This window comes from Strix aluco, chromosome 15 (assembly GCF_031877795.1).
Source record: "Strix aluco isolate bStrAlu1 chromosome 15, bStrAlu1.hap1, whole genome shotgun sequence".
Lineage (NCBI taxonomy): Eukaryota > Metazoa > Chordata > Aves > Strigiformes > Strigidae > Strix > Strix aluco.
This window is the reverse complement of record NC_133945.1, coordinates 10,099,947-10,126,385: the sequence shown is the minus strand read 5'-3', so window position 1 is coordinate 10,126,385 and position 26,439 is coordinate 10,099,947. Positions and strand designations below refer to the sequence as shown.

The 26,439-nt window shown below is 42.8% G+C and overlaps 1 protein-coding gene across 2 annotated transcripts; it reads right to left on the bottom strand.

The window, feature by feature from the left end:
• Positions 1-189: 189 nt before the first annotated feature.
• On the bottom strand, positions 190-24,961 carry SNX8 (sorting nexin 8). Of its 2 annotated transcripts, XM_074840911.1 has the most exons (12): positions 23,774-23,831; positions 23,185-23,331; positions 16,705-16,895; positions 13,586-13,703; positions 10,486-10,607; positions 10,039-10,119; positions 8,933-9,093; positions 8,386-8,518; positions 7,219-7,287; positions 6,253-6,402; positions 5,696-5,845; positions 190-4,930 (listed from the first exon to the last, which is right to left on the bottom strand). In XM_074840911.1, the coding sequence occupies exons 3-12, from the start codon at positions 16,843-16,845 to the stop codon at positions 4,817-4,819; spliced, it is 1,239 nt and encodes a 412-aa protein (XP_074697012.1). In that variant the 5' UTR covers positions 16,846-16,895; positions 23,185-23,331; positions 23,774-23,831; the 3' UTR covers positions 190-4,816. The 2 variants fall into 2 exon arrangements, with proteins under 2 accessions (XP_074697012.1, XP_074697011.1); XM_074840910.1 differs by lacking the exons at positions 23,185-23,331; positions 23,774-23,831 and adding an exon at positions 24,913-24,961.
• Between the last annotated feature and the right edge of the window lie 1,478 nt (positions 24,962-26,439).

The following is a 26,439-nucleotide window of genomic DNA, read 5'->3' as shown; positions in this document are numbered from 1 at the left end:
ATATTTTTACCTGAAACGCTCAACAAAACCAACTTTCAGCAAGCTCATGTTGCAAAGTGCCATCACTGTGGCTGCAGGCTTTGGCACATGTCAGTAGCAGGAGAGCTGTTCCACACTCGGGTCAGCCCAACTCTGTGCTGGGCAGCAAAAGCTTAATCAAACTGTGCTAGAAATAACACATCACATATGTAACTTCTTACACAAGTTCTGATTTTTTTTTTTAAACACTTTTACAAACATATAACACTTACAGATAGAATCTTGGAATGTAATATAGGATCTGTAAACATTTCCAGTTTAACAGCTGTAGTAATAGTTCTTTAATTCCTGCATTTGGATAAAGTGCTTCATACATAAGGCTATTTGAGCAAAGCAAAGATACAGGATATTCCAGGCAGGCAAAATTCACCCTCTGAACAAGATTGTGCATCTTGTCTCCCTCCAGCAGTTCTGAATAATTTATACCACTCAAAAATGCCCTTCTTCATATGCTCAGTAAGCCACAGCTCAGAGGATAAGAGTTAACACCTTAGAATCTTACTTTTCCTTTTGTGCTGCACACTGAGTTATTTACAGAGTTTTTGATACTCACCTCTGCTTCTGACAGAGCAGTAAGGGTTTCTGGCTGTTCTAACAGACAGAGTGGCTCGAGGCAAGTAGAGGAGAGAAAATAAGCACGAGGGGACAGGTAGCTTGTAACAGGATGTAAGACCTTACTGCATGGTAGGAAAGGGAGTGACTGGCAGCCAGTACCTGTTATGTTATCTTGATGTATTTCCTGGTGGAAACTGTAAATTGCATGGTGAGAGACAGCAAATTACTTTCTGTTCCTCCAGGAGTTTAGGAAGGAAAAGAACAAGTGTGGCTCCGGCTTGCAAATCTATGTCCATCCCCTCTTCTGCAGGCAGTCCAATCCTTTTAGAGATGCTTTCACCAGCACTGGATTTTAGCTTGTGTCAGAGAGTAGTGACCTTATTGCTCCTGCTGCAGTTGTGGAGACTAACATGTTTTAAGTAAGTTCTGTCCCCAGCTGGTGATCTTTGTCTTTTGGGAAACAGCACAAACTGCAGATTGTAAGTTAGCCTGTTAAAACTTCCAGGAATTACACCCTTGCATGATCACAGTAGAAAAGTAAAAGCACTGGAATGCAGCAAGGCACTGTGGAAAACACGTTACAACTTAGGAGGAGCAGCTTGCAAGGAAGATGGAAGGAGAGGGAAAGAAGGATCAAAGATTAAGGTTGTATTTGTAAATACAGTTTGGAAAGCCTTTCAACATGACACTGGTCAAAAAGCCTGTCTGTGCATTGCCACTTCACAGCCTGAAGCAGAGGAGACCTCACAAGTGACAAAAGCATATAGCCCTTTTGATAAAACAATTTTCAGGCAAAGTTTCAGGTTCTCAGCTGTTTACTACCCTGGTACCTCCAGGGCAGATCTGACAGAGACGCTAACAGAAAGATCAGAGGCCTTTTCTACCAGTACTACTTTGAAGGAAGGAAAGCCCCCATGACCTCGAGCAATACACAGAAAGCTTCCATTCACAAAGGCACGTTAACTCTTTGGCTCTACATCTGACAGAAGCTCTTGGGTAGGCAGGACGCAGTCTTCAATTAGTCTTCTGGTTTATTTTAGTGTTTATTGCGATCTACCCAGCTACCAGCAATGGCACCAACTTCATTAAGCCTTGTTCTCCCCCTTGTGCGTAGCTGGGCTGTCGGCTGCAGAAGGCAACAGCACGGAGGTAACTAGAACCGTTTCCCCTACGCTGACTAGGGGAGACAGACAACTGAAGTTAACTTGTGTGATTCCCTGCTGCATTCCTCTAGAGGAAGGAAGCTCTGCTTGCTGCTCCCCAAGCCTGGCAGATCCCTAAACTAAACAGAACAAGTACAGTAAGGAAATCCCTCACACATTGAGGTAAATGTAACAGTGCTATTTGCACACTGACCAGTCTCCCAAAAATAAGGTTTGCAAACTAAGGGTTCTGTGAAATAGTGTATGTATGTATTTAGGAATGAGACAGAAGCTTGACAGTCCAGTAAGAAATAAACTCAAAGTGCTATTAGCTGTATCAGCTTTGAGAATACCAGGCCTCTGTTCTCAAAATGCCAGGTGAACAGAGTAAAATCAAAACAAGAAAACCCCAGTCCCAAAACCGCTCGCCTCAAAGAGGCAAGGGCTGACAATGGAGGAATGGGTGCTTTTTCAAAACAACATAATTCCAGTTTCTTTACAGGTCATGTGGTCTATGTTTATCACAGTCTCTGCATTTGGAATATAGAATTCTTGCTTTGAAGGAGAACAGGAAAGAGAAATTGGTCTAAAGCCCAAATACGGTTTCGATGTTTGTTTTTTGGGTTTTGTTTTTCAATGAAGTCCAAAATCGTAACTTTTTTCTAAATGTGAGAAGCGTAAAGTTCCATTCTGGCTAATACTTTGCAAGTGCTCCTACAGAACACAGCCCAGTCATCTTCCCCAGCCAGGCAAGTTATGTAGAAGATCCATCATACACATACCAGATCTCACCCCAAAACATACAGTATTTTCTCAATTTGACTGTTCACCACATCAGGCAAACAAGGCTGAATGAGGGATGATGGTTATTGAGACTAAGCAAATGACAGGCCATAACCAGCCAGCACCTTCTAAAGATGCTAGGAGCAAAGAGCATTTAAAAATATGGTAACATGCTTTCTGAACTTTGACCACAAACTACATTCCTAATCAAGACAAGGTCAAGCAGAAAAACGTTCTGTGCCATTCCTGAGATAGTATCTTCTTTGTTCCTGTACTGCAGAAACATTTCCCTCCCCAGTCAGTTTGCTCTAGCTTGCGAGCAGAATCTCTTCTGCATCACTCTGGAAATCTTCAGGACAGAAAATCAAATCTGTCACAGCCATTTGCAGTTAATTTGTCTCACTGGACAAGGCCAATAGGCAGGAGGAAAGACTCACAAGAGAGTTAACATTTGAACTGCTATAAAAAGCTCTTAATAATGCCTTCTGAGCAAGGTTGTTAAACAAGACACCTTACACACTCCTTAAGGCCCAGCACCCAAAAAATTCACCCACATAACTGCACTTTACCACATTTTGAGGGGTGTGTGTAATGGTTATGCCAGTCTCATGAACCTGGGCAAGTAACTTACAATCTTGCTCCTAGCTGAAAAAACTAACCCACAATTTCCACCTGCACTAGGAAGAGTTTCATGTTGCGTTGAATTTTCTAAATTAAAAAAAAAAAAAAAAGAAGAAAAGCTTTTGTGATTGGAGGATTTAAATATATTTCCTGCTAATGGGGAAGTTCCCCAGTGGGAAAATACTGCAATGCTCCAGTTTGACAGCGAGCACTCATCCTTGTTAATGTGCTTCCTTTTTACCCACTCAAAGATATTTTCTCTCTCGAAGATGACAAGTCTCAAATTCCCCTTTGGCAGCTATTTTGGCCCCAGAGAGTTCAGGGGAGTCTCTTCATGTAGAGTTTTGCTGCATACGCCTGCAGTTTCTTCAGTTATCAGTTTCTCTGGAGGATATGCACAATTTCCCCTAAGGTAATATGACATACAAGTTGTCCTCCCCCTACCTTTTGCCTCGAGAGAGAGAAAGTTACTGGAGATGCAAGAGTGAAACATGGAGAATGTTTAGTCCCTTTATCACAGTCACAAATCATTCTGAAAACCCCATTACCAAGGACTGTGCTATTTTTAGAAAGATAGAGAACTGTCACTTAATTGTCTTCTCTCCTTCACAAACACACTCCAATGCTACCCACAGCCAGAAAAAAAAAAAAGACAGTAACATCCTGATAAATACTGATTTTTTGCTAATGAACTTCATCAGCATTGTGTCCCAGCCTGCTGCTGTAACAGGATACTTCATCTGATACTAGACCAAAGAAAACACCAGCCTTCGGGTCAGCAGCTCTCCAATAGCCCTAAACAGCTCCTCAACAGATGGATGTCAGAACCTCCAGAAGAAAATAAACAAGCTACCTTGCAGCTGTTCTCTCTTACAGTGCGATTGGTTTACAATTAAGGAGTGTTTTATTCAATTATTTTTTCATTTGTGCCAGGCAAACTCCTCTGAGTTCTTGAACTCAGTTGTCTTTGGCCCCAAACTGAAAAATATGAGCAAGTCCCTAGGCTGCCCCGCAACCGTGAACGGAAACACGCTGACAATAGTCTGCCTGGCCTCACTGGGAAAATTCCTGTCACACAGCAGCACTAACCCCTGCCCAGCTGGGTTAGTGACCCTGACCACTGCGTTCACGTATTGTGTGCTAAAGTCTAGCAGTAAGAAATCAAATCCAGACACCTATCAGTGGGACGGGGGACAGCTTCCAGCCTTCCTTACGCACATATGCCCCTAACACAGGCCCTCCCAAGCTTAAAAGGCAATCCATCTTTACTACAAGCAAGTGCTTCACACATCCTGTTCATCTCAGCACTGCAGAGATGCGTCAGCACGTGTGCAGATAAACGTTATCGGAGGACTGTTAGTACAAGATGCGGAGGCACCAGCAACAACACTGCAGCACACGCTGCCCCAGGTCACACCCTGACCCCACGAAGAGTGTCTGCAGGACAATGAGCATCAGCTCTGCCCCAGAGCATTTCAAAATTAAGGGATTGTCTTTATATCTGTATGTTCTGCCCCACATCCAGTCTAAATCAGAGAGCAGCTCAAAGCAGCAGTATTAAAATAAAAAACAAACAAAAAAAATAGCTGTTTGGAGGATTCATCCTAACATCTGGAGGTAGAGGTCCCACCCCTTCCTTGATTGCACTTCTTGCTCCATGCTAGATGCTCAGAGCATTAATTGGAGAAGAAGTTTCCCTCTGGAGGTGACAATGGTGGAGTCGGCATATTGCTAGATCCCACAAAGAGGCAGCTCAACTTCGGCTTCAATTCATTCCAAACTTTACTCATCTGTGAATGGAAAAGGAGAGAAAACAGACATGACAACACGGCAGTTAATCATCTCACCACACCGTATTTTAGCAGCAGTTTCAGAGTACACAAAAGAACAACACCAATTTGCTGAAGTACTTTGGGGAAGTCCAGTGGGCCCAGACTGTCCCTTTCAGACTGGTGCTGTAACACAGCGCTCTGAACATTCTATGGAGCGTGCATGGAAGGGAGATCTCCCATAGCTGAGTCAGATTCCTTCACTGAAGGGAAGGAAGGGAGCCAAAGGAGGAGGGACTTTTCAAATGTAATGAATGCAAGAAAGTCTCTATATGGGGAATGCTGAAGGTCATAGTTAGGGGTTCAGAAAAGGGAGCTCTCAGATTTTTAGAGAAAAACCAAGGATGTTGTTCCTTGTCATATAATTTTTGTGTAGCACAACAAAAACCAGATTCATCTAGCAAACATACATCATTCATTAGAGAACAGCTAGTTATTTAATGGTTGGGTCTTCTTCAACTACTTGTAGGATAAAGGCCATCTGCAGATGAGAGAAAAAGAAAAAAACACAGCAACTTGCTGCAGGAAGATACAGTCTTTTAGAGGGGTTAGAGGCCAGTCTTGATCCTCACCCCAAATTGGAAAGACTTTAGGTGACTTCTTAAGAAGTTATGAAAGAGCCCAGCTGGACAGATGATTAGAGGAGGAAAGCCCACATGTGAAAACAAATACATTCAAATTCTCATTCATATTTTGGGAAAAAGAACACAGACCAGAAGAACTGACCTCTTTGTGACCCTGGATCTGGGAGTTGACAAAGGCCCCCAAAATGTGAGACGTGAGAGGCAGATAGATGTGAATAAGCTGTGTCTCCTGATGCAGGCAATACAGAGAGAAGTAATTCCGCAGCTCCATGGTTAGGATCGCATTTTCTTGCTGAAAGAAGAGGAACTTGGTCAAATACATTGGCAGGAAGAGGGTGCCAAGGAGGTTCACTTGCAGCAGGAGAAAACAGCATTCCTCACCATACTAGCAATGCAAACACACACCAGGAACCTAAAAAGGCAGTTCCCAGACCCATTTGATATGACAGCAGCTGCACTTTCCATCATGCAGACTGTTGCTTTCCACAGCTCCTGCAAATGACATGTTGCCAAAGAGCCACTAGTGAGTGTTGAGGAAAACAAACGCATTCTCCTTGTAGCACAGCAGGTAGCTCAAATTACCCAAAGCACAGGCTACCCTTTCAGTCTCATGGCTTTCTGCAAATATGACTGAGCTACACAGCGGCACCATTATAGGAGGCCAGGACCACACTTTGCTCTCCCAGGCATCTGCCCTACCTCCACAATCCGAGACTCCAATTGCTCCACCGATTCTGGTTCTTTGTTCTGCACAGTGGCACTCATCATCTGCTTCTTCATCATGCTGTACTTATGCAATGCTCGCTGGTGCTTGTGCAATACCCCCTTCTCATGTCTTTCACATAAGTCCTTTACGGGAAAAGGAAAAGAACAGGTACTTAGTGGAAGCTGAGACAGCAAGCACGCAAGCCAAGTACATCAGGAACACAAACACATGGTCACGCTTTATGTAATTTCTATGCTGCAGATTTTGCTGGTATGTTGTTTCTTTATTTTCAAGAGGGTCAAAAAAAAATGTGGGCAGCTAAGAATTCAAGAAACAGAACTGCCGGGACCCAGATCAGCGAGCTTAAGAGGCAATCTGAAGCATCACTTCTGCCAGCATTTTGGATCTTATCAGGCCTCTTATCTTTTGTGCCCTTCTCAATATTAAGTGCTGGCAATTAACTGGTGAGAGCTTGCCAGCATCCTTCTATTTCAGTCAGGCCTGGGAAAGTCAGGAGAGGCTGCCACATACAGTTTCAGTAGGTGCTTTTAAAAAAAAAAAGTGCCTTTGAGCAAAAGATTAGTATTAACAAAAATTCTTTCATCTGTAACTGAACTCACGTCTTCATGAACAAACAAGTAGCGATCTAATTCACTGGTTTGACTCAAAAGCAGCTAAATATGGAAAAAAGTTAGCTGATCCATATAGTTCAAGCAGACATATTTTTAAATTCCTTGCAGGGTTTGCTGTTTGGCAAGTTCTCATCATGAGATGAGCTGATCAGTAAGGCTACAGAGCTAGCTATGGTCAATAGCCACTCCCCGCCCTCTCCCAGATGCCCAGTTTGCCTCTGAACTGGCCTCCCAGACAGTTTTCCATCCAGTCGGCGTTACACCCTCTAAAGAGTGCAAGCTTGCTCTAAACAACTTTCTCATTGGCAGAAGAACAGCAGAGCTCACTTTATAGGACTGGAGCAAATCCAGGAAAAGGTTCAGCTTCTCCACCACATCATTCTCTTCCTGTTTACCCTAGAAAACAAGGAAAAAGTACATTTTATGTAAGCCTGGCAAGAACCAACATCACAGTTCTTCACATCCTTACACCACGCAGGCCCTCCACTGTATTCTCCAGGGCACATCAACGCTTACAAAACCACATCAAAAATCTTTCAGATGGCACTGGAGTGTTTAGTTTACAGCACGCAGAACAAAGATCTGACTGGAGCTGAACAGCTTTTCCAATTGAGTGATCATTATAACAAGAAGAGTTAGTTTCAGTCCTGTGTGTCAGTCCTTTCAGCTCTCTCTGCTTGGAATTTCTTGCTCTTGCAGATTCCTCCAATCTTTTATCTTTCCTTTTACAAGATAACTAATCCATTAAAGCTATAAATACCTGCATGTTCCCCATAACAGTTCATGCATCAGAAGGCAGAGATGAGACACCAAGCCAAATTTCACTACTTGTTTTTTTTATTTTACTAAATACTGTCTTTTCTTCCTATATCAACAGAGCTCTCTGGAGCATAAACTCTGAAGAAAAAAAAAAAAAAAACAAAAACCTGGTCTGACTGATCTATAAAAGCATGCTGAGTATTTTAACACAATGAGATGAAGAGAAGACAAAACCATTACTTTCCCTTCCCAGACTAACATGTTCTCACATTATTCTAACAGTCATTATCACACTGCACACTTACACAGGAATATGATGCTTCTGTCTGAATGACTCATGTAATGTTTAAGTACATGAATATCAAGATTTGCTTCAGAAATAAGTTCTTCTGGGTTCTCTGTGGCAGATTAATAAGACAGAACGCAGGACTTTTGGACAGCTCAGTACAGTAGTACAACTTAACTTGTCCAATCACCATTTGAAATTAAAAAAGAAAGCAGGCTTTTCCCTCCTTTCCCTTGCCCATTATATTTTTTCCCATTTAAACACAGTCCAGGTTTTTCATTCAAGCTTGAACAAGCAGCTGGTGGTTGAGGATGTGAGTTTGGACTACAGGCTCCCTCTTAACTCTTGAAGTGCTTATGTCCACAAAGCTCACGATTCAAGATGAAACTTAAGGCAGCAATGCACCTTCTTCATTTTACAAAAAGAAAAGAAAAAAGTAAAGAACTCACCTGCTGCACAGCCTTATCTGCCAGAAGTGCAAATTCAACAGACAGACCCTTCAAGGCTTGTTTCAGAGTCCCCCACGTGCTATTATTCAAAGCAGCCCAGGAAGGAAGCGGCGTAGTGTCTGAGCCCAAAGCACTAGGAGGAGATAAGTAGTATTCAAATCCGGGAGACAAATTCCACCAACTAGATACACTTATTGGCAGAGGGCAGTTCAGAGTTTCAGACCTGTCTAAACAGCTCTCAGTGCTGAGATACTACTGCACAGTCACAAATGCAGAGCTGTGTATATACTGGAGGAAGAGACAATAAAACCAATACCTGAATATCAAGGTATTTATATTTTCTTTGCTCTTGCTCTAGGGAATGCAACCTTAGTAGAAAGCAGGTATTTTCTTCTTTTATAGTAGGAAAAATTTTATTATGGCCTACAGCGTGCATTGAAATACCCATTCTTACCAGGCCATTTGCAGGTAAACCTTACAACAGTTTTGAGTTCTGAAACAACAGTAGAAATGTTCACATTAGCAAATCCTCTTCCTGCCAACCTACCTTAGCTCCTTTCCAAATATGAGAAGATCTGAGGCATTATCAATGGCTCGAGAAGCTATCCTCTCCGCACGGTCCCGAAGCTTATAAAAGCTATTATAAATATTTCTGATGAGCTCCCTGCTGGCAGCAAACTGGGCCTGTATGTCAGCTGGAAGGAAGTCCTGAAGAAGGGCAAGCGAACAAATGAGGCACGTTCACATAGGTTAATTGTGGGCACACCATATAGTCAGCAGACAGACAGGTTTCCCTCTCGCGCTCGCTCTCTCACACCGTGCTGTAACAACCCTGAAGAGATTAACTTCACAATTCAAGTGTCTAAGTCAGATGTTATACAAATACCCTTAGTTTTCAGAGGCAGAAAGAGGTTCAAATACTGGGTGTAGACAGAGTTTATAAAGTCTGCAATTCTACGCACTTCAAATGGGGTTTGTGAGGTTTCAAGCTCACAGGTTCTGATCTGACGCTACTAATAACTGCCAGCCTGGCAAAGTCAAGCATGTACTGAAAGTTCAGCTCTTTTTGACCTGTGTCTCACTGGTAAAAGCCTAAAATTAAGCTCCAGTTGCAAAACCTTATGCTAGCATTGCAGGAACCTGAACAACAACTGGCTTTAGAATTGCTCAATGAACACAGTGCATGTATACTTAAAGCTTGCCATAGCACTAATCACTGGGACAAAGAGATATATGGAGAACTTAAAACTAGCTTCTCTATAACAGTCCAAATTACTCTCCCACAGGGAGATGACAGACAGAATGAGGGCATGAGCACATGGGGAAGACATCAATCTAGATACTAGCTTTTAAATTGCGCAGTAGGTGCATTTGTTTGTTATGCAAGTACAAGTAATTACTGAGAAACATGTTCTGAGCAGGACTCGTTGTTTAATCTTTATCATATTCATGAACCAGCATTTAGCTAGAAATATCAGGCCCTTAAGACTCAAATATTTATTTGACCTTTTTGATAAAATTAGAAGTTTAAAAGTCCTTCAAACTTGCTCTTACCTAAGGTCTCCATCACTCAACAAATGCCATAACTGATTCACCTGGAGGAGAGAGCCATTTAAACCAGAATAATAAATTGCAAGAAATTCACACACATACCTTGGCCTGGGTAGCTAATCTGCAGGTCATAAATTCATCTCCTACTCCTTGGACCAACTCTCTTAGCTTATTCTGTACATCCTGCAGAAGATACAGAATTCAAATGAGCATGGAAGAATTAAGTAATGCACAGGCAGTTCACACAGGTCTCAGATATAGTGCAATAGTAAAGCACAACTTAGCAGATATTATGCTTTTCCGTAAATTAAACCTGGGTAAAGCTATATGTATTCCCCTAAGAACAGTTATCATTTTCAAAATACTATACTCCTAGCACTGAGTGAAATTACCTTCCACTTTCCAGCTGTAGAGATACCAACTGAAAGAAAATTCTCCTCATCACAGGGAGCAACAATGTGTAGGTCAAAAGCAATTCTGAACTCTGTGCCCAGCGAAGCAGTTACAGGAAGATATGCAAACTCAACACTATTGCTAACAAGTACTCACTGAGCCACTGAACGACAGAAAGAGTTTCAAGAGCACATCTTCTGAGAAAGGGGGATGTCGAGCCACCAGGTTTATAAACCGCTTCAGTGCCCTCCTCCTAGATTCTATGAATTCTCGATCAGCTAAAGGAAGAAATATTAAATTTCAATTAATGCACCACACATTACAGCTGCTCAGAAAGAAAAAAAAAAAGCACTTAGTCCAATAATTTCCTTGTATTATAACTCTTGCTAAAGCACCGCAACAAAACCGATAGTCTGTCAGCTCCCTAAAACAGAACTTTTGAATTGACCACCAGAACAAATATTCCTTCAAGTGGTTCTTTACTTCTTACTGAAAGCCAGCATACGTAACTGTGTGTGGTTATTTCCACAGGGTGGGTCAGGTAAGCAGGATAAAACTAAGTCTAAAGCCTGAAGCCTCCACTTACAAACTGTGGGCATACAAAGGTTCTTCTTCCTCTGAATCAGTTCCACAGCCAGTTCCCAGAGGGAATCTCGGCCTGTTTGGGACTCCTGGGAAATGCAGCCCAACACTCTGCTTCTTGCCACTTGCAAAGGGATCATCTCACAAAAAATTAAAATTTTTTGCTCACAATTCTAAAGAACTAGCTTCAGTGTGCTGTACCCTCATTTGTCCCTCCTCCACACTTCGAAGCATTTTGGGGTTAGAGGGAGAACAAAGGGTGAGGTTTTTTTAGTAGTTTGTTCAAGATCAGTACCCTTCTTTTGCATGCAAGATGCCAGAAAGTACTTTGGGACACCTGCACAGCAATCCGCAGTCCATCCATCCAGAGTCCTTACTTGTCAAACTAAAAAAGTTCCATTCCTCTTCCTGAAACAGGAAGAATTTCAATCTGGCAATACTGCAGTAAGGCAGTAAATCACAGTTCCTGGAGTTTTTCAGGAAAGATGAAAAATTAAACTAAAATAAGACTGAAGCAAGCAGCACAGAACAAAGTTAAAGGAATGCTCTTATCACCTATCAAATGATTTTTCTGTCATTAGGGTTGCAGATCTTGACTTTGCTTTGTTCATACTTTGGCCTAGGTGAAGATCTCTGAAGTCATCTACACACTTCCTACATGATCTGCCTGCCATGATCTGAGATAGTTTGCTGCTATCCTCCAAAATGAGCAGAGCAGATTATCAATCTTTCTTCATCTGAGAGATGGATGAAAGTAGACCATCATGAAAAGAGACTGTAACTTAGTAGAGGAGCATACTGTGTATAAAAAGCACGTAGCTTTGCCCATCCAGCTCTGGGACTAAGGAGGTTGCAAGAGTCACACACCTATACTAATCCATCAAATCCTGTGCCCTGCAACTCTGTCAGTCCATTAACCTACTCAGAAACAAGAACTACCCATTCTATTTCCTTTTTCCTGTTTGTGGTTTCTATTAAGACCACTTACACAGCTTTTCTATATGCAGAGCCCCAGGACTAAAGGCAACCATCCCTCTTTGCCTTAACACAGTTTTGGACTGTACTCCTAGCACAGTTTGGGAAATAATCCTATCAGTTTTTTCTCAATCACATGATATCTGTGGCAAGAAACACAGCGGTGAATGCACAGAAATATCAACACACCGGCAACACAAGGAAATAACAGTGACTGACAAATGACATGTTGGTAGCTTCTTTCAAGCATCCTCTCTCCACCGAGATTAAGCAGAGAAGGTCACTTTGCTTACAGGCATTGGATGAAGTGGAAATTCTGGAAATTCTGGCTGATAACACTGAATCAGATCAAATTCAACAGACGGGTTTTCGCAACCCCAAAAGAAAGGTCTTCCCAATTCACATTCCACCATAAGAATATATGAGCACTGAAACTTTTCAGCACTATTATTTTGCTTTCTTCCAGTTACTACACACCCTGCTATGCTCTGCTGCTCACTGTTTATCAATTCCTCTTGACTGTAGCAATACATGGACTCCTTGACTGAAATCAATTATTTATTGAAACACGTTATGCTTAACAGCACAGGCAGGAGACAAGACAGTGAAAAGCTTGTTCTTTCACAGATAAAGTGCGAAACAAGACAGGATTTTATACAGTTAAGCAACATTTGAAATAATAAAAGTTTAAAACCAGTGTTAGTATTTCAGATTAATGAAAAATGTACCCGAAGCAGCTCTGATATGCTTTCAGTCTTGGGATAATTAATTGGTTTCTATTCTAACAGCTAAAATATACTTGAATGAACTGACACTCTGATTCCAGCCTCAGTTTTTAGTTTCTGGTTATCTTAAGTGGATCAACAAGCTCATTTTTGGAACGGGGTGGGGCGGGGGGGGGGGGAAGAAAAAAAAAAAAAGGGCAATAGCTACTTTAAGGCAGTTGGTTCATCTGCCAGAAAGACACCTTTTTGTACATACACTGAGAAAGTGTAATTACCATTGCCTCCATCATAAGGCTTCTCTGCAAGACAATACTACAATGGGCAGTGCTGAAGCTGTTCATTCACATCACTGTTCACTAGTCCTTCTTAGGTGTGTGTGAGGTCAGGACTCTACACTAACTCAACAGGATCAATATGCTCTCACTGGAGAAGTGATTTTGCTGGTTTTACACAATCGGCTCCTCTGCAGTTTTAAGCCTTTTTATCTAGATTTTTAGGGTTTTTTTAATCTTTACTCCTCTCGCTATAGAAAAACAAGGGGATTTCCACAAATCTCTTCTACTCTGAACACGTCACAAAACAACACACTACAATACATACTACAGCCATTCGACAGCATGGTAGCGATTCTACACTTGTAGCTGATAATCATAGTATTTTTCTAAAAAACAATACCTGCAACTCTGCCATGCTCTTGTGTAGAATGATGCCTCAAATATCACCAAGAAGTCATTAGATACTGAGCTTCCACAGAAAGAAACCCCACTGAAATTTTACATTAATATCTTACCTATAGGGAATTTCTAGGATGGCAATATTTCACACCTGCAAATTGTGTATTATAACCTCAAAGTTGTTTTCTGAACCAAGCAGAAGCAAAGCCTTTCGATCTTTTAAACATTTCTTTTCAACAATATCACCTCGATCAAGCTTGCACTACAACCCCTCCAGTCAAAAGAAAGACCCAGGTTTACCTCCCAGCATCCTCTTTGGTGGAAGTGCTGGCACCATACGATACGGGAACTTCTGAAGCAGCATCTCATGGAACACCACAAAATCATTATATCGCCTGTAGACTGAGCATTTGAATCTCTGCAATTAAGGAAGGGGGGAGAATAAATCAATACACAGGCTGGACAATCAGCAGCATTTTCATAATATTTTGCTACCAGCTGCACTAAAAACAAAAAGAAGAAAAGAAAGAAACGACACCAGAGACTGCAGAAACAACTTCTTTCTTCTCTTTAGAGGCCTTGTGGTGGGAAGGAGGGAGAAGACTCCAAAGACAGTCACCTTTCAACTATGAATAGAGATGGCATTCTTCTAACTACAGTGTTCTGGGTTTGCACGGCAAGGTTTTGGTAGCTGGGGACTACAGGGGTGGCTTCTGTGAGAAGCTGCCAGAAGCTTCCCCCATGTCCAGCAGAGCCAGTGCCAGCGGCTCCAAGACGGACCCACTGATGGCCAAGGCCGAGCCCATCAGCAACGGTGGTAGCATCTCTGGGATAACGTATTGAAGAAGGGGAAAAAACCTGTGCAACTGCAGCCGGGGAGAGGAGTGAGAATATGTGAGAGAAACAACTCTGCAGACACCCAGGTCAGTGAAGAAGGAGGGGAGGAGGTGCTCCAGGCCCGGAGCAGAGATTCCCCCACAGCCCGTGGGGCAGCCCCTGGTGAGGCAGCTGTGCCCTGCACCCATGGAGGGGAACGGTGGGGCAGATCCCACCTGCAGCCCGGGGGGGACCCCACGCCGGAGCAGGTGGGTGCCCAAAGGCGGCTGTGACCCTGTGGGAAGCCCGCGCTGGAGCAGGCTCCTGGCAGGAGCTGCGGCCCCATGGAGAGAGGAGCCCACGCTGGAGCAGGTTTGGTGGCAGGACTTGTGACCCTGCAGGGGACCCACGCTGGAGCAGCTTGTGAAGAGTATGAGGAGTCCTCCCCCTGAGGAGGAAGGAGCGGCAGAGACAACGGGTGATGAACTGACCACAACCCCCATTCCCCATCCCCCTGTGCTGCTGGGAAGAAGGGAGGGGTGGGGTGGGGAGAAGGTGTGTTAAGATTTGGTTTCCTTCCTTATTACCCTACTCTGATTTGATTGGTAATACATTAGTTTTTCCCCAAGTTGGGTCTGTTTTGCCCGTGACAGTAATTGGTGAGTGATCTCTCCCTGTCCTTATCTCGACCCACGAGCCTTTCATTTTATGTTTCTCTCCCATGTCCAGCTGAGGAGGGGAGTGGTAGAGCAGCTTTGACTGGCACCTGATGTCCAGCCAGGGTAAACCCACCACAACCAGTCCTTTAGAGAATAAGATTTTCATTTAATAAGATTTTCATTTAAAAACATAAGTCAGATTTCATTCAAGAAACACAAGATGAAAGAGACTATGAAATGGAGAGGAAGAGGTTTCCCGAGTACAAATACCCCTAAACCTGCCGTGGTTCCATACCATTAGCCCCACAAACTCTCTGGTCTTCCCAGTTAGACAGAACATTTAAAAATAATGCAAACACTCTTAAGTGCTCTAGAGAGCTCTTTTCTTGAAGTATGGCAAGTCCCTGAGCTCCAGCTCTTAGGAACTTTCTCTAAATCAGTTTCAAATCCAGAGGTAGCAAAACAGTCTTAGATCATGACTGATGTTTTAAGTGAACTTCACAAGAGGCCTCTCACTGATGTTAGATCTATAAACAAAGATCGGAAGTTCCTTTAAAACCTTAGTCACTCACTCTGCATTTCTTAGATCAATATGTAGAAGAGGCCAAAGAAACTGCTTTTTCATTCCAAAAGGAGTTAAGTAGCAGCTAGAACAAGACGATTTGGAGGCAGAAATCCTTTTAAACTAATAATTTAAAAAAACAAACCCACACCACAAACACCCCACACTGTTACTACAGATTCAACTACTGAAACACCTACTAAGAAAGACTACACAACACTATACTCATTCTCACTACATTTGCATTGCACATTATCCACCATTTATTGTGGCACTGCATTTTCAAAAAGAAATCAATGACGCATTTAACTGGAACACAACGGACGCAGCCCCTGTGGCCACCCCCTGTCTGCTTTGAAATCTGATGTTGACTTGTGTTGCAGATCTTAGATGAAGCTCAAGGCCAAACTATGCTTCTTTCTGAGGATGTATCACTCTACAGCTACAACCATAGGAAGGACAACAGCAACTGAAAGGAATCAGTAATGGGTTTCTAAATTCAAAACCTAGAGAGATCACCAGGGTCACCAAGTCCTGTGCCCTGAAATCACAGGCAAAAATACACATTGTGTCCTAGAAATCCCACAGAAGCGTTCACTGTGTCTGTGCTTTCCCCCTCACAACAGTCTCTGACAAACTTACAGATGTCAGTTTGAAACACCTACAGCCCCAAACGTCATTACAGACAAGTGGCCCAAATGTCTCTCTCAACACATACAACAGTGACTACAACAGTTTGAGCACTACCCAATAACTGATGTTGTGGTGGCCTGGCAGACGTAAATTTCTACTCTGAAGAGGACAGATTTCCTTCTTGAAGAAACACACAGAAGCTACGGGAGAGCTATTTCACTGGCCGCTCCATAAATAGGAAAAAATACATCATCTTCAATCTTCTCTTATACCAAGAGAGGAACCTACAGGTCAGAACTGGGGCAAGTAAACTGGAAGTGGCTTAGACTCTGCCAAAGGATTTGCAGTACCTTTTCTGTTTATAAAGGATTTCAGATTAGCACTGCCAATACGATTACTTCACAATTTCTTCACTAGCTCCAAATAGACTGAAATATCCAAGTTGCCTACAGCAATCCATTACGAAAACATTCAGCTTTCAATGTTATACATCTGCTTTTGTACAGAACTCAGGTTTCAAGCGAGTAAACTAGCAGACCATCCATCAGACCTCAGTTCGAAGATGCTCTGTACTGCAGAAGCCCTGGTCAAGACAGCATAGTGCCACTGAACTAAAGTAAACCCATACAACTGGCCTACTCAAAACCAGCATCACCCAACACATCTATGAAATTAGTGCCAACAGCAACTGCACAGACATTCTTAAGAGGATACACATTCTCACTAAGACCAATTCTTGTTCACATTACCTTGCTGGAAACCTCGTATTCCACATGTTTCAGAAAAAGGCCCTTCTTCTCAGGTATAAGCTCCACCTGCACACTATCCTTGCTCAATAGCTCTTGTAAGGTGTGGGAAAGCAGCAGTGGATTTCCCTGGGGCGCCTGCATTAGAAACTGTTCCGCTTCCCTCGGTTCATTTACTGGAGGCTTTGCCAAATCTAGAAGACAAAAAGGGAAAAACAGTCCAGTAGACCTGATAGGACAAAGTAAAAGAAGTAGCCTTAAAATACTCTATTCCAGTGCTCCCACAGCGGTGCAACACAACCAGAACAACAGTCAAGCCACTCCCCCGGGAGGCTATGCTACTTCACACACGTTCCAGACATTGGTACCTCCCTCTTCACAACACCCAGGAGCACCACCAATTATACCGAGTCAGAAAGACATCTCTACTAAGCAAAAGAAGAATCACAGGCCAAATTTGTTCTGTGAATCAGCTATGAGGCCTGCATTTCCTGTCTGTCCAGCTCCCACCACAGCAGGATCTGCCAAAATGAACAAAACCCTAGCTCAGCACTTCTGGATCCTGCCTAGAACAACTCATGGAAGGAAAGAAAACGTGTTATTTTACTGCGTTGCAGAAATCTAATACATTAATTTTACATGTCATTATAAGGAAGGAGACACTTCATTTGACATAATTTTATTAAACTGTGACAGTATGCTAGAGTGGGCGTGAATTACAATAATTTACTATGCCAATATGCTTAAGCTCAAAAGCAGGGGAAAAAGGCTCCTAATAAGGGCTACCAACCGGACAATTCCTCAACCACAGCAAGCTCTGGCAAAATCTTTCAAATATACCTACTCCACTGCTTGTAGCTAAAAACCAAACAGCTTTCACACTGAATTCAACCACAGATGGACAGCTTTGGTCAGAGAGATTCTAACTGATTCTCAGCCAGATGCAAAAGTGAAAAAAGATGGCTCTTCAGAATATGACCCTGGAGGACAAACTACATCAAAGAAGGGGCAAATGACGATGACTCAGAGTACTCTCTTATCAAATAACTGACTGCAGCCCATTATCTCAACTTCATAACTACACATATTATGCAACTATAAACTAAGCTAACATTGGTATTAAAAAAGATTTGCTTTGAAAAACAATTTCACACATAAGAAACAGGGTGAAAAATGCAGATATAACCCTGGAATCTATTCAGCCCATATCCGAGTTCTGTTCTCCAGTCTGTAACAGGTGGGTTGCTTCCTCTCTGTATATGTCAGTTTAAGAGGGATACTGAGAGCAAGCTCTTTTACAAAGAAGTTGAATGCATTGACAAGAAGTTACCTAGAAAAGCCAGGCAGTATTAATGATCCCTTCCTTGCCACTGTGCAGAAGTTATACCCCTTCTTAAACATATCTAAAATTTTGAGCACACAAAAAGGCAGTAACATTACAGAAGCAAGAAACATTTCTTTAAGCTTTGATACATAGTTCAAAGAATTGATAACTGTGTAAGAGATTAACTCAGGGAAGGAAATAACTCATATCCTTACTTGAAAGCCCTGACCTCCTCCTGATAAGGATTTCCCACCTGTTCCTTCATGTGTTCTAGGCCCTGATAAATGGGGAAAACAGGTAATCTCCAAATCCTCAGATACACAACTTAGATTAGACACTTTGTTCCATAAAATAGTTTAAGGAAACCAAACCAAATCCAGGACAAATGACCTTATCCCACATGTCTCATCAGGCTTCAGATTCCTGCTAATGTGACTCAGAGAAGCAAGTCTTAACACCTCTGCTTTAATAGACTTAATATGTCACCTACTAACCCCACCTACGTAGCAGCTTCTAAAAAGTTCCAGCTACCTGCCAGGAATCTGTGGCAAAATATTACAAGCTAATTCAATGTTGACATGGGATACTGCTGGATAAAGTGATAACATATCTCTGTAGCCACTTTTCAGATTGATGCTGAACTTAGAAGGAAAGAAGGAAGGAAAATTCAGAATACAGATAGCAAGGTAAAAGATTTTCTAGTATAGAAAAATCTTTATCCACCTGACCTTTCACAAGGCAGCAAGTTATAATAAACTACACTATCAAGAGGAAGTGTCAAAAATACACTCAAAAAGAACTATGGAAAGCACAAGACAGCCTCGCTCTCCAGAGCAGCGGTTCTCTGGGTGCACACCCTTGTAATTCTTGGTTTTAATTGCTCAAGACACATCAGGGAAATACAACATGACACAGGAGATTTTGTTACTCCTGCAACACACAGAGAATTCCAGAGTCCTCTGATGCTAACCACTGGCTCACGTTGCAGAGGCAGACACTGCAAGGGAGCCTCCCAAAGAGGGGCTAGCCAAAATGCAACCCACCTACTTCCCCGAGAGCACTGCTAATCTGTACTAATACAACACTACTCTCCCTGCTTTCTATCTTTCTGCTGGCCAACTGACAAAGTGGGGCTTTCATGGCTCAAAATGTTCCCAAAACTGGGGCTCAGCACTCTCTGGCAAACTACTAAAACTCCCAGTGGCAAAAAGTAGGTATCAGGAGAAAAGATTTATAGGATGAACCACGAATCCTTCAATATTTCATCTGTAAGTCCTGGAACCTGCAGCATGATCAGCCAAACTGATGTTGAGAAGGAGTCCCAGATTCATTACAGTGATCTGAACCCGCATTACCCTGTAAGACAACTACAGAGGGAAGCCCCATTGAGAGACCTAGACAAGACTCAGCATTCCTTTGACAATTCAGTCACGTCGCTTTTCATTTATAATACTTTGCCAATTTTCACGCAGTTATTCTCTAAATTTGCTTTCTCAAATTCACCTACAGGAAATACCTTCTCTTTATCAGCAGTTTACACACTCAGCTCCTCCTGAAATATTTTGTAGCTTCTCTAGATCTCAACCTTGTCTAAATGTGTGAAATCATACAAATCAGACAACCATACAAACAAGTTTGAATAATTACTGTTTAATTAATAACATCAGCATGTTCCATATCAACAAGACAGTTACTCAGAGTGAATTTACACCCTCAAACCCTGGTCTGAGAACACAATAAGATGACTTTGGAACAGCTGTTAACCTGCTTTAGAAAACACTTATCGTGGCATTAACACTAACCCTGCAGAGCAATATATACTGAAGCTATTCTTCAGCCCATTTTGCATTCTACTTCCTAAAGAGTCGATCCAGGAACCGCCTCAAGAGCCCTGGCCAGGAATGGCGGATAATAGTGGGAACTCATTGGTATGAGCTCCTGTGTTCAACCAGTAAAAGGATTTACATGCATTGTAACAAAACACTTAATGCTTCCCATCACGCACTCTCTGCTGGAGAACAGCTAATTTTGAAAACATTCCCTTTGGTTTCAGCGGATCATTATATAGTAAAGTTTATATACATAGAGCAGCGAGTGAATACAGAAATGAGGTATGGAATGATCCCCGGGAACACAGGGAAGCAGACAAAATAAAAATCTGCTTTGCTGTGCAAGCTAGCCTTTTGCTACAGCAGTTTCTCAATCTGTTGTCAATAAGATACCAGGAAGTGGCCTGGTATAACTGAAAACAGTTTGATATAAAAGTTAAAAAGAATATATATATGCATACATATGCAAACAAGCAGACAACAAGATGACAAGAAATAAAAGTTTAAAGAAGCATTCAAAGCATAGCCTAATTTTTGTTTGGTTGTAAAAGAAAACTACGAAAACACTGCATTTTTTTTTTTTTTTTTTTTGGTAATGAGTCAGGTAGCCTTTGGACTGAAGGGAGTTGAGAAACTTACCCAGAGAACACTGAAATAGAAAGCTTTATGCCACATTTCACGCTTTAGTTAGCACTTGACATTCATTACTCCCATTCACACAACTAGACAGCAATCTGCCCTCCACAGAGCTACCAATTTCCTTGATCAAAATTTCTAAAATCAGGCATTTATCAAACCCAGCGCAGAATTTCAAGTGTCTGATTAGCTGCACACAGGTTTTACATGTGAGCAAACACATAGAAGAGAAGGGCAATGCAAGGGCTGGAAGCATAGGTGGTAAACCACAATACAGATCTCCTCTCCCTATTTCAGTTCTATCAACCAAATTTGGAGGGTTTTTCTCTGTTTTACAGATGGTTGCTACTAACAACTCTTTATTATACCAAGGTGCTAATCTGTTAAATATATCAGACACTCTTAAGCAGAAGGTGCCGTAGAATTACTTGTTTCATTAATAGCAGATTTTCTAGAAGGAGAAACGAGCTTGAAAAGAAGCAAAGCCTTTAGGAAAAATACCTAAGATTTCTTCATCATCACAGGCCATGGCCGTGCGGAGCAGAGGTGATCCAACTCACGGGAAACACAGGGGAGTACGAGAACAGACTATTTTTGTACACAGATACCTCAGATTCCTCCCTGGCAAAAATGAGGGCTCCACTACAGACTCCTGGGCCAGGAATACTAAAGCAGCAATGTAAATATCATTCATCAGCATTTCCCTTTCCTTCCTGTCTTCTCATGAAAAGCCTCAGGAATGATGGAAAGGCCTTTCCCCCTTATTGTGTCAAACACATTCCTCCATAATTCCAGAATTCAGTGTCCACTTCAATCTCTCTGAAAGCTGGTGCAGATTTCAACTACAACTTCAAATAAATTCCCTTCCTCATTTTTTTTTTTAATTCATACATAATTTGAAATCCCCTGAAGAAAAACAGAAGTCCCACAAAAAAAAAGCAAACAAAACTTTCTATTAAAAGCTTTACATATCTTTTGAGACAACTGTATGTGACTTTTGGTTTTTTAAGGAATTTAAAACCATGCAAGTCTTATTTAGAAAGGAGCAACACAAAGGAATCAGTCTATTTTATCTAACAAAGCTGATACACAGATCTACATTCAACATGGAAGAGAGGTCTGTATTTCTTACTAGGTACAAGAAAAGTAATCATATTTAGCTTCACTCTAATTAAGGGATGGTGCAACAGTGTCTTTCCTTCTCCCTCCCAGCAATTCACTTGTAAATACAAGCTATCCAATGCCAAAACAGGACAAGATAAAATCATACACATACTACCATAAAATTAAATGTTGGAAAACAGGCTCTAACGTTTTTTCTCCTTAAAAACAAAACAAAAACAAAACACAGCTTTCTCAGTGCAGATGTCAAACACGCATCCTGCACTAGCTGATCTGGGGGGTTTTTGAGTTTTTTTTCTTTTGGTTGAGCTTTTTTTTTTCCTTTTGTTTTTGAGGTGTTTGTGATAGTTATGGTTTGGGGTTTTTTTCTGGTGGTTGTTTGGTTTGGGGTTTTTTTTCCAACTAAGTTTAAGATTGCTATTCAGCACTTGGTGCTTTTCAAGATGAAGCACAGAAGTAATAGCACAACTCAAAAATAGGTGAGGTTATCTAAACTTTATTTAATAGTAATTAAGAAGCACTAGCATTTCTGCACTCCCCTACAGCTGTAGACCTCTAACTGCTTCTCAAAATATCAGTCACATACTGCAGCAGAAATAACTCCAACACCAAGTTATCTCCTTCCGATGTCACACAGTAAATCTGTGTGACAGAACAAAGAACTAACTTTAAGCCTAGTGCCCTGTTTTTTTAACTATGCTGTTAGATCAAGTGATTAATTAAACGATTTCCCGAGTCTGGGGATACAAGGAACACATTCCATCTGCAAGTCAGCCACGGAGCCATAGTCCCAAACTGCAGCAAACATAATAAAGTGAGATGGAGTTACACTCATTGAAGAAATAACAGGATTAGGAGAGAAAAGTCCATCGAGGAATGTTCCCAAAGACCACAGAGACAAAAAGTCAAACCCTCACTAGGGCAGTTTCCCATCTCACAATGGAAAATGCTAAACTATCATTTTTCACACCCAGCTCTAGCAAAGAGGTTGGAAGTGTAAAAATGCACACCCAAAAAGGTAACAAGCAGTAACACATACAGCTATTCTCCAGGAAACTCTTAGAAGGGCATTTTAGCTTAACTACAAAACTGCCAAATTTCCTAACACGGATCAAGAAAATCCCATCAGAATAAACTGTTTATCTTTTAGTTTTCTCACCTTCTTTGCACATTTCTCACCCTCTTAATTACACTGGGGAAAAACTCAATCTTAGCGTTTAAGAGTTAAAAAATAGCATGCCACTGCACACCTAGTCTCCCAATGGTCTTTTCACACGTTTTCTAGCTAGAACAAGCTCATTCACATATTGAATTCTGTTGAAAAGCAATCATCAAAGCTCCCCTCCTTTTGTACCACTTGCAGTTGTAGCTGATAAATTTTTCTCCATCCACCTGCACCAACCCACTAAAACCTGAAGATTGTGGGGGAAATCGGAGAGGTTATGTACAAATTCTACTGTCTGCAACTGGTACAGCCCTCCATAGCAGTCCCTCCTACAGGCTGCACACACAGTTAAAGATTTACCATCAGAAGAAAAGGAGACACCCCCCTCCCCCTCCCAGCCAACACACCTGCATTAGCTCCCTGCAATCATTGCAAAACAGGCTCAAATGAGAGGGGAAAAAAGTCAATACAAGCAACTTTGCAAAACTGACTTTAATGTATTGGATGCCATCCTATTTCTTTTCTCTCTTGATTGTGTTAAAGTACTTTTAAGCCTGCAAAATAAAAAAAGGCAGCATTTGCATGTGCTGTCATAGGTGGGCATCAACAACCCCTGTCAGGCCTCTCACTGCTCAGGAGATTTAGAGCCTCCTGGAATAATCACTGACAAACTGCTGATCTCCAAAAAAGTTACACACGGGTGTGAAACTTCCAAGATCACTGAATCCACATCATAATGCTAGAAATAAAAACATTCCTGCTTTCACAGCATTATTTTTCTTTTGCTAAGATCATTAGATACATTCTCTCAGTGTTCACAATACAATCTGTGTCAAAGAAAGCCAAGTTTTCTAAATAAGGCTGAGTAGATGAGACAGTTACAGAAGCACCATCATCAGTGCAGAAGGTGATCAGATCAAGAATACTCTACTCTGAGATAACTGTGGTATCTCTACAAGGCTCCTGAAGCAGGCGGTAAATCTGTAATAGACATACCTGAACAAGCTCTCTCTTTGGTACAGTAGGACATTTTTTCCACAAAGGCTGCTGTTCAATATCCCAATATCTTACATCAGTCCTGGACAGAAATATTCCAAAATAATTTATTTATAAGCATTATCTGCATCAGGAGCATCACAGGTCTATCAAAAGCACACTCACACTGGATCCTGAATGTAATCCAACCAAACCATTCTTCCCTGCATAAAGCTTATCCACTGGTAACCTCTGCTACTTTTTCTTTCCAAACAGAGAGAAAAAAATTACTATGCACAGAGCAGTAATTGCCAGTATGAAACTCTGGCCACTTTAAGAGAACTTTAAAGAACTGTATTATCCTGCTTCCCTCAGTTTAACTGTTACGAGCCTAACATGTTATTTTCTTAATTCACCCAGGAGCTTCCCCCCCCATTATCTTATTTCACAACAAGTGCTGGCAACATTTGGCTGCAAGTTTCTCGATCCCAGATCCAGCTGCAGGCTCTTCAAACTTCAGCGTCGGGAGCTGCCTCTTCCTTTTCACGCTGGCTCTGCTTTTGGCTGGGGTCAGTCAGGAGACGTGGCCTCCGGCCGGGACCAACCGCGGCACTGCCCACTGCACCGCTCCCGAAGCTGCCCCCGCCGGCCGTAACGTGTCCCCGGGTCCATTATAGCGGGCGGGGGACAAGGAGACGGAATAAAGTCACTGCAGCACCCGCACGACCCTCGGGAGGGCCCGTTCTGCTCCGCGCCGGCTGCCCCGCGCTACCCGCGGCAGGAGCCTCCCGGGGCAGCCGCGCTCCCGCCGGGCACCGGGGCGCGACCGCCCGGCGAACGCTCCCGGACCGACCTCCCCCTGCCCCGGGCCCGGCCCGCCCGACGCTCCCCGTTACCCATCACCCAGGGCCGAGGGGACCGGAGGGGAACCCCCCGCCACCACGAAGCGGGCACCGCCGAGGCCCGGCAATAGGGCAGCCCCTCTGTGGGGAGGGGGAGAAGGGGAAAGCGGCGCCGTTTTACCTCAGGTTTTGGCGGGGGGAGCGGCCCCGACCCCACCCGCGGAGCCCTCTCACCCTCCCCGAACCGCCAGCGGGAGCGAGCGACGGCGGCGCCGGGGAGCGGCCGGCACTACCCCGCCGCCCCCCGCCGCCCCGTACCTGCGGCGGTGCCCGCAGCCGGCTCGCCGTCCATCGCGGCAGCAGTCATGTGAGGCCGGGGCCCGGCGGCCGCCCTCCCCTTCCTCCGCAGCGCCCGCCTGTCAGCGCGGGCGGGGCGGGCGCGGAGAGGCCGCCTCCCGCGGGGCCACGGCGTGGAGCGGGCGGGGGGGCTGTGGCGGGCGACCCGCGGCCGAACCACCGTCGGTTGCGACGGCACTTGGCGACGGAGCCGCGGTTGAGCACGGCGGCGCAGCGCGGGGGCTCGGTCACAAACTGGGGGGGCACCGAGGCGTCCTGGTGCCGGCTGGAGGGCTCGCAGCGCTCCTGAACCTCTTGGGGATTAATAATAAATCTTTCAAACGTCTCAAAGCATAGAAGAAGATCGGCTCATGGGCTTAATACAGGCTTTATTCCCAAATCAAATTACTTCATTTTCTGCAAACGGGAAAGGGTGGTTGTTGGGAATGTGAACTTCAGGCAGATTTCACTGTGCGCTCCAAAAAGTAGATAAATTGTTGGCAGTGGCGATAAGACAGTCCTTAGAGTCATGCGGCGACTGATGGGGAGGCTGTACTTTATATTTCAAGTCAGAGGAGATACTCCAAGACAACTCTGGTACATTTTCTTTCATTTATTTCATTTAATTTCACCTTATTCCACAGCATTTAATTTCTGCTGCCATCTAGTCAACCAATCAGGGTGTTTCTTATACTTGGTATTTTTGATATTTTGGATGCGTTTGGATTTTTTATAAAATATTCTTGATGATAAGTTAAAAGTAGGTATTTAATGGTTTTCCAAAGGAAAAGCCATTGTAGCATTTTTTGCTCCGCACCAGAAGGAATGTACTAATAAAGGTAAACATTGTAGAAACGAACATTAACCTATTCAGGAAAGCACAGAAATATGAGCATTTGGAATGCAAATACACTTTCTAAAACTACATTAAAATTAAGAATTTCAGGTATGAGTGCCTGATTTTATTAGTGATTTTTTTTTTCATTTCCTGTACTTTATTAGTCAGGAATGGTATGGCGTCAACCTGTGAAAAACAAAGTGTATGTTTTGTACGGTGGTTTTCCTGAAAACACCATCAAACCAGGAAGACACAAAACATTGACAGATTCTGGACCTCCAGATTAAGATGCTACCAATCCAAAATAATGCTTTATGGTTTTAATATCCAAAGTATTGGATGCCTTCACTAATTAATGTTCCTGATATTTATTAATTACGGGAAGATAGAGTTATCTCCACTATATGCATAGAGAACTAAACCAGGAAATGGTAAAGTGAGAATTATTTCAGGTGTAAGCAGTTACAATCATAGTGCTCTGCCCTGAAACTTTTCATGCTGCTGCAAAGACGTGAATGACTTGAGCGATTCTCCTTTTCCTTCTGCCTCTTGCCTCGGTGCTATTTCAGCTGGGATCCCCACAAGCGTGGGTGCAGACTAAAGCTGCGTATAAAATTAAAAAAGCATGGCATTATTTAAGCTGAGAGGCCCTTCAAATCGTGTTTATACAG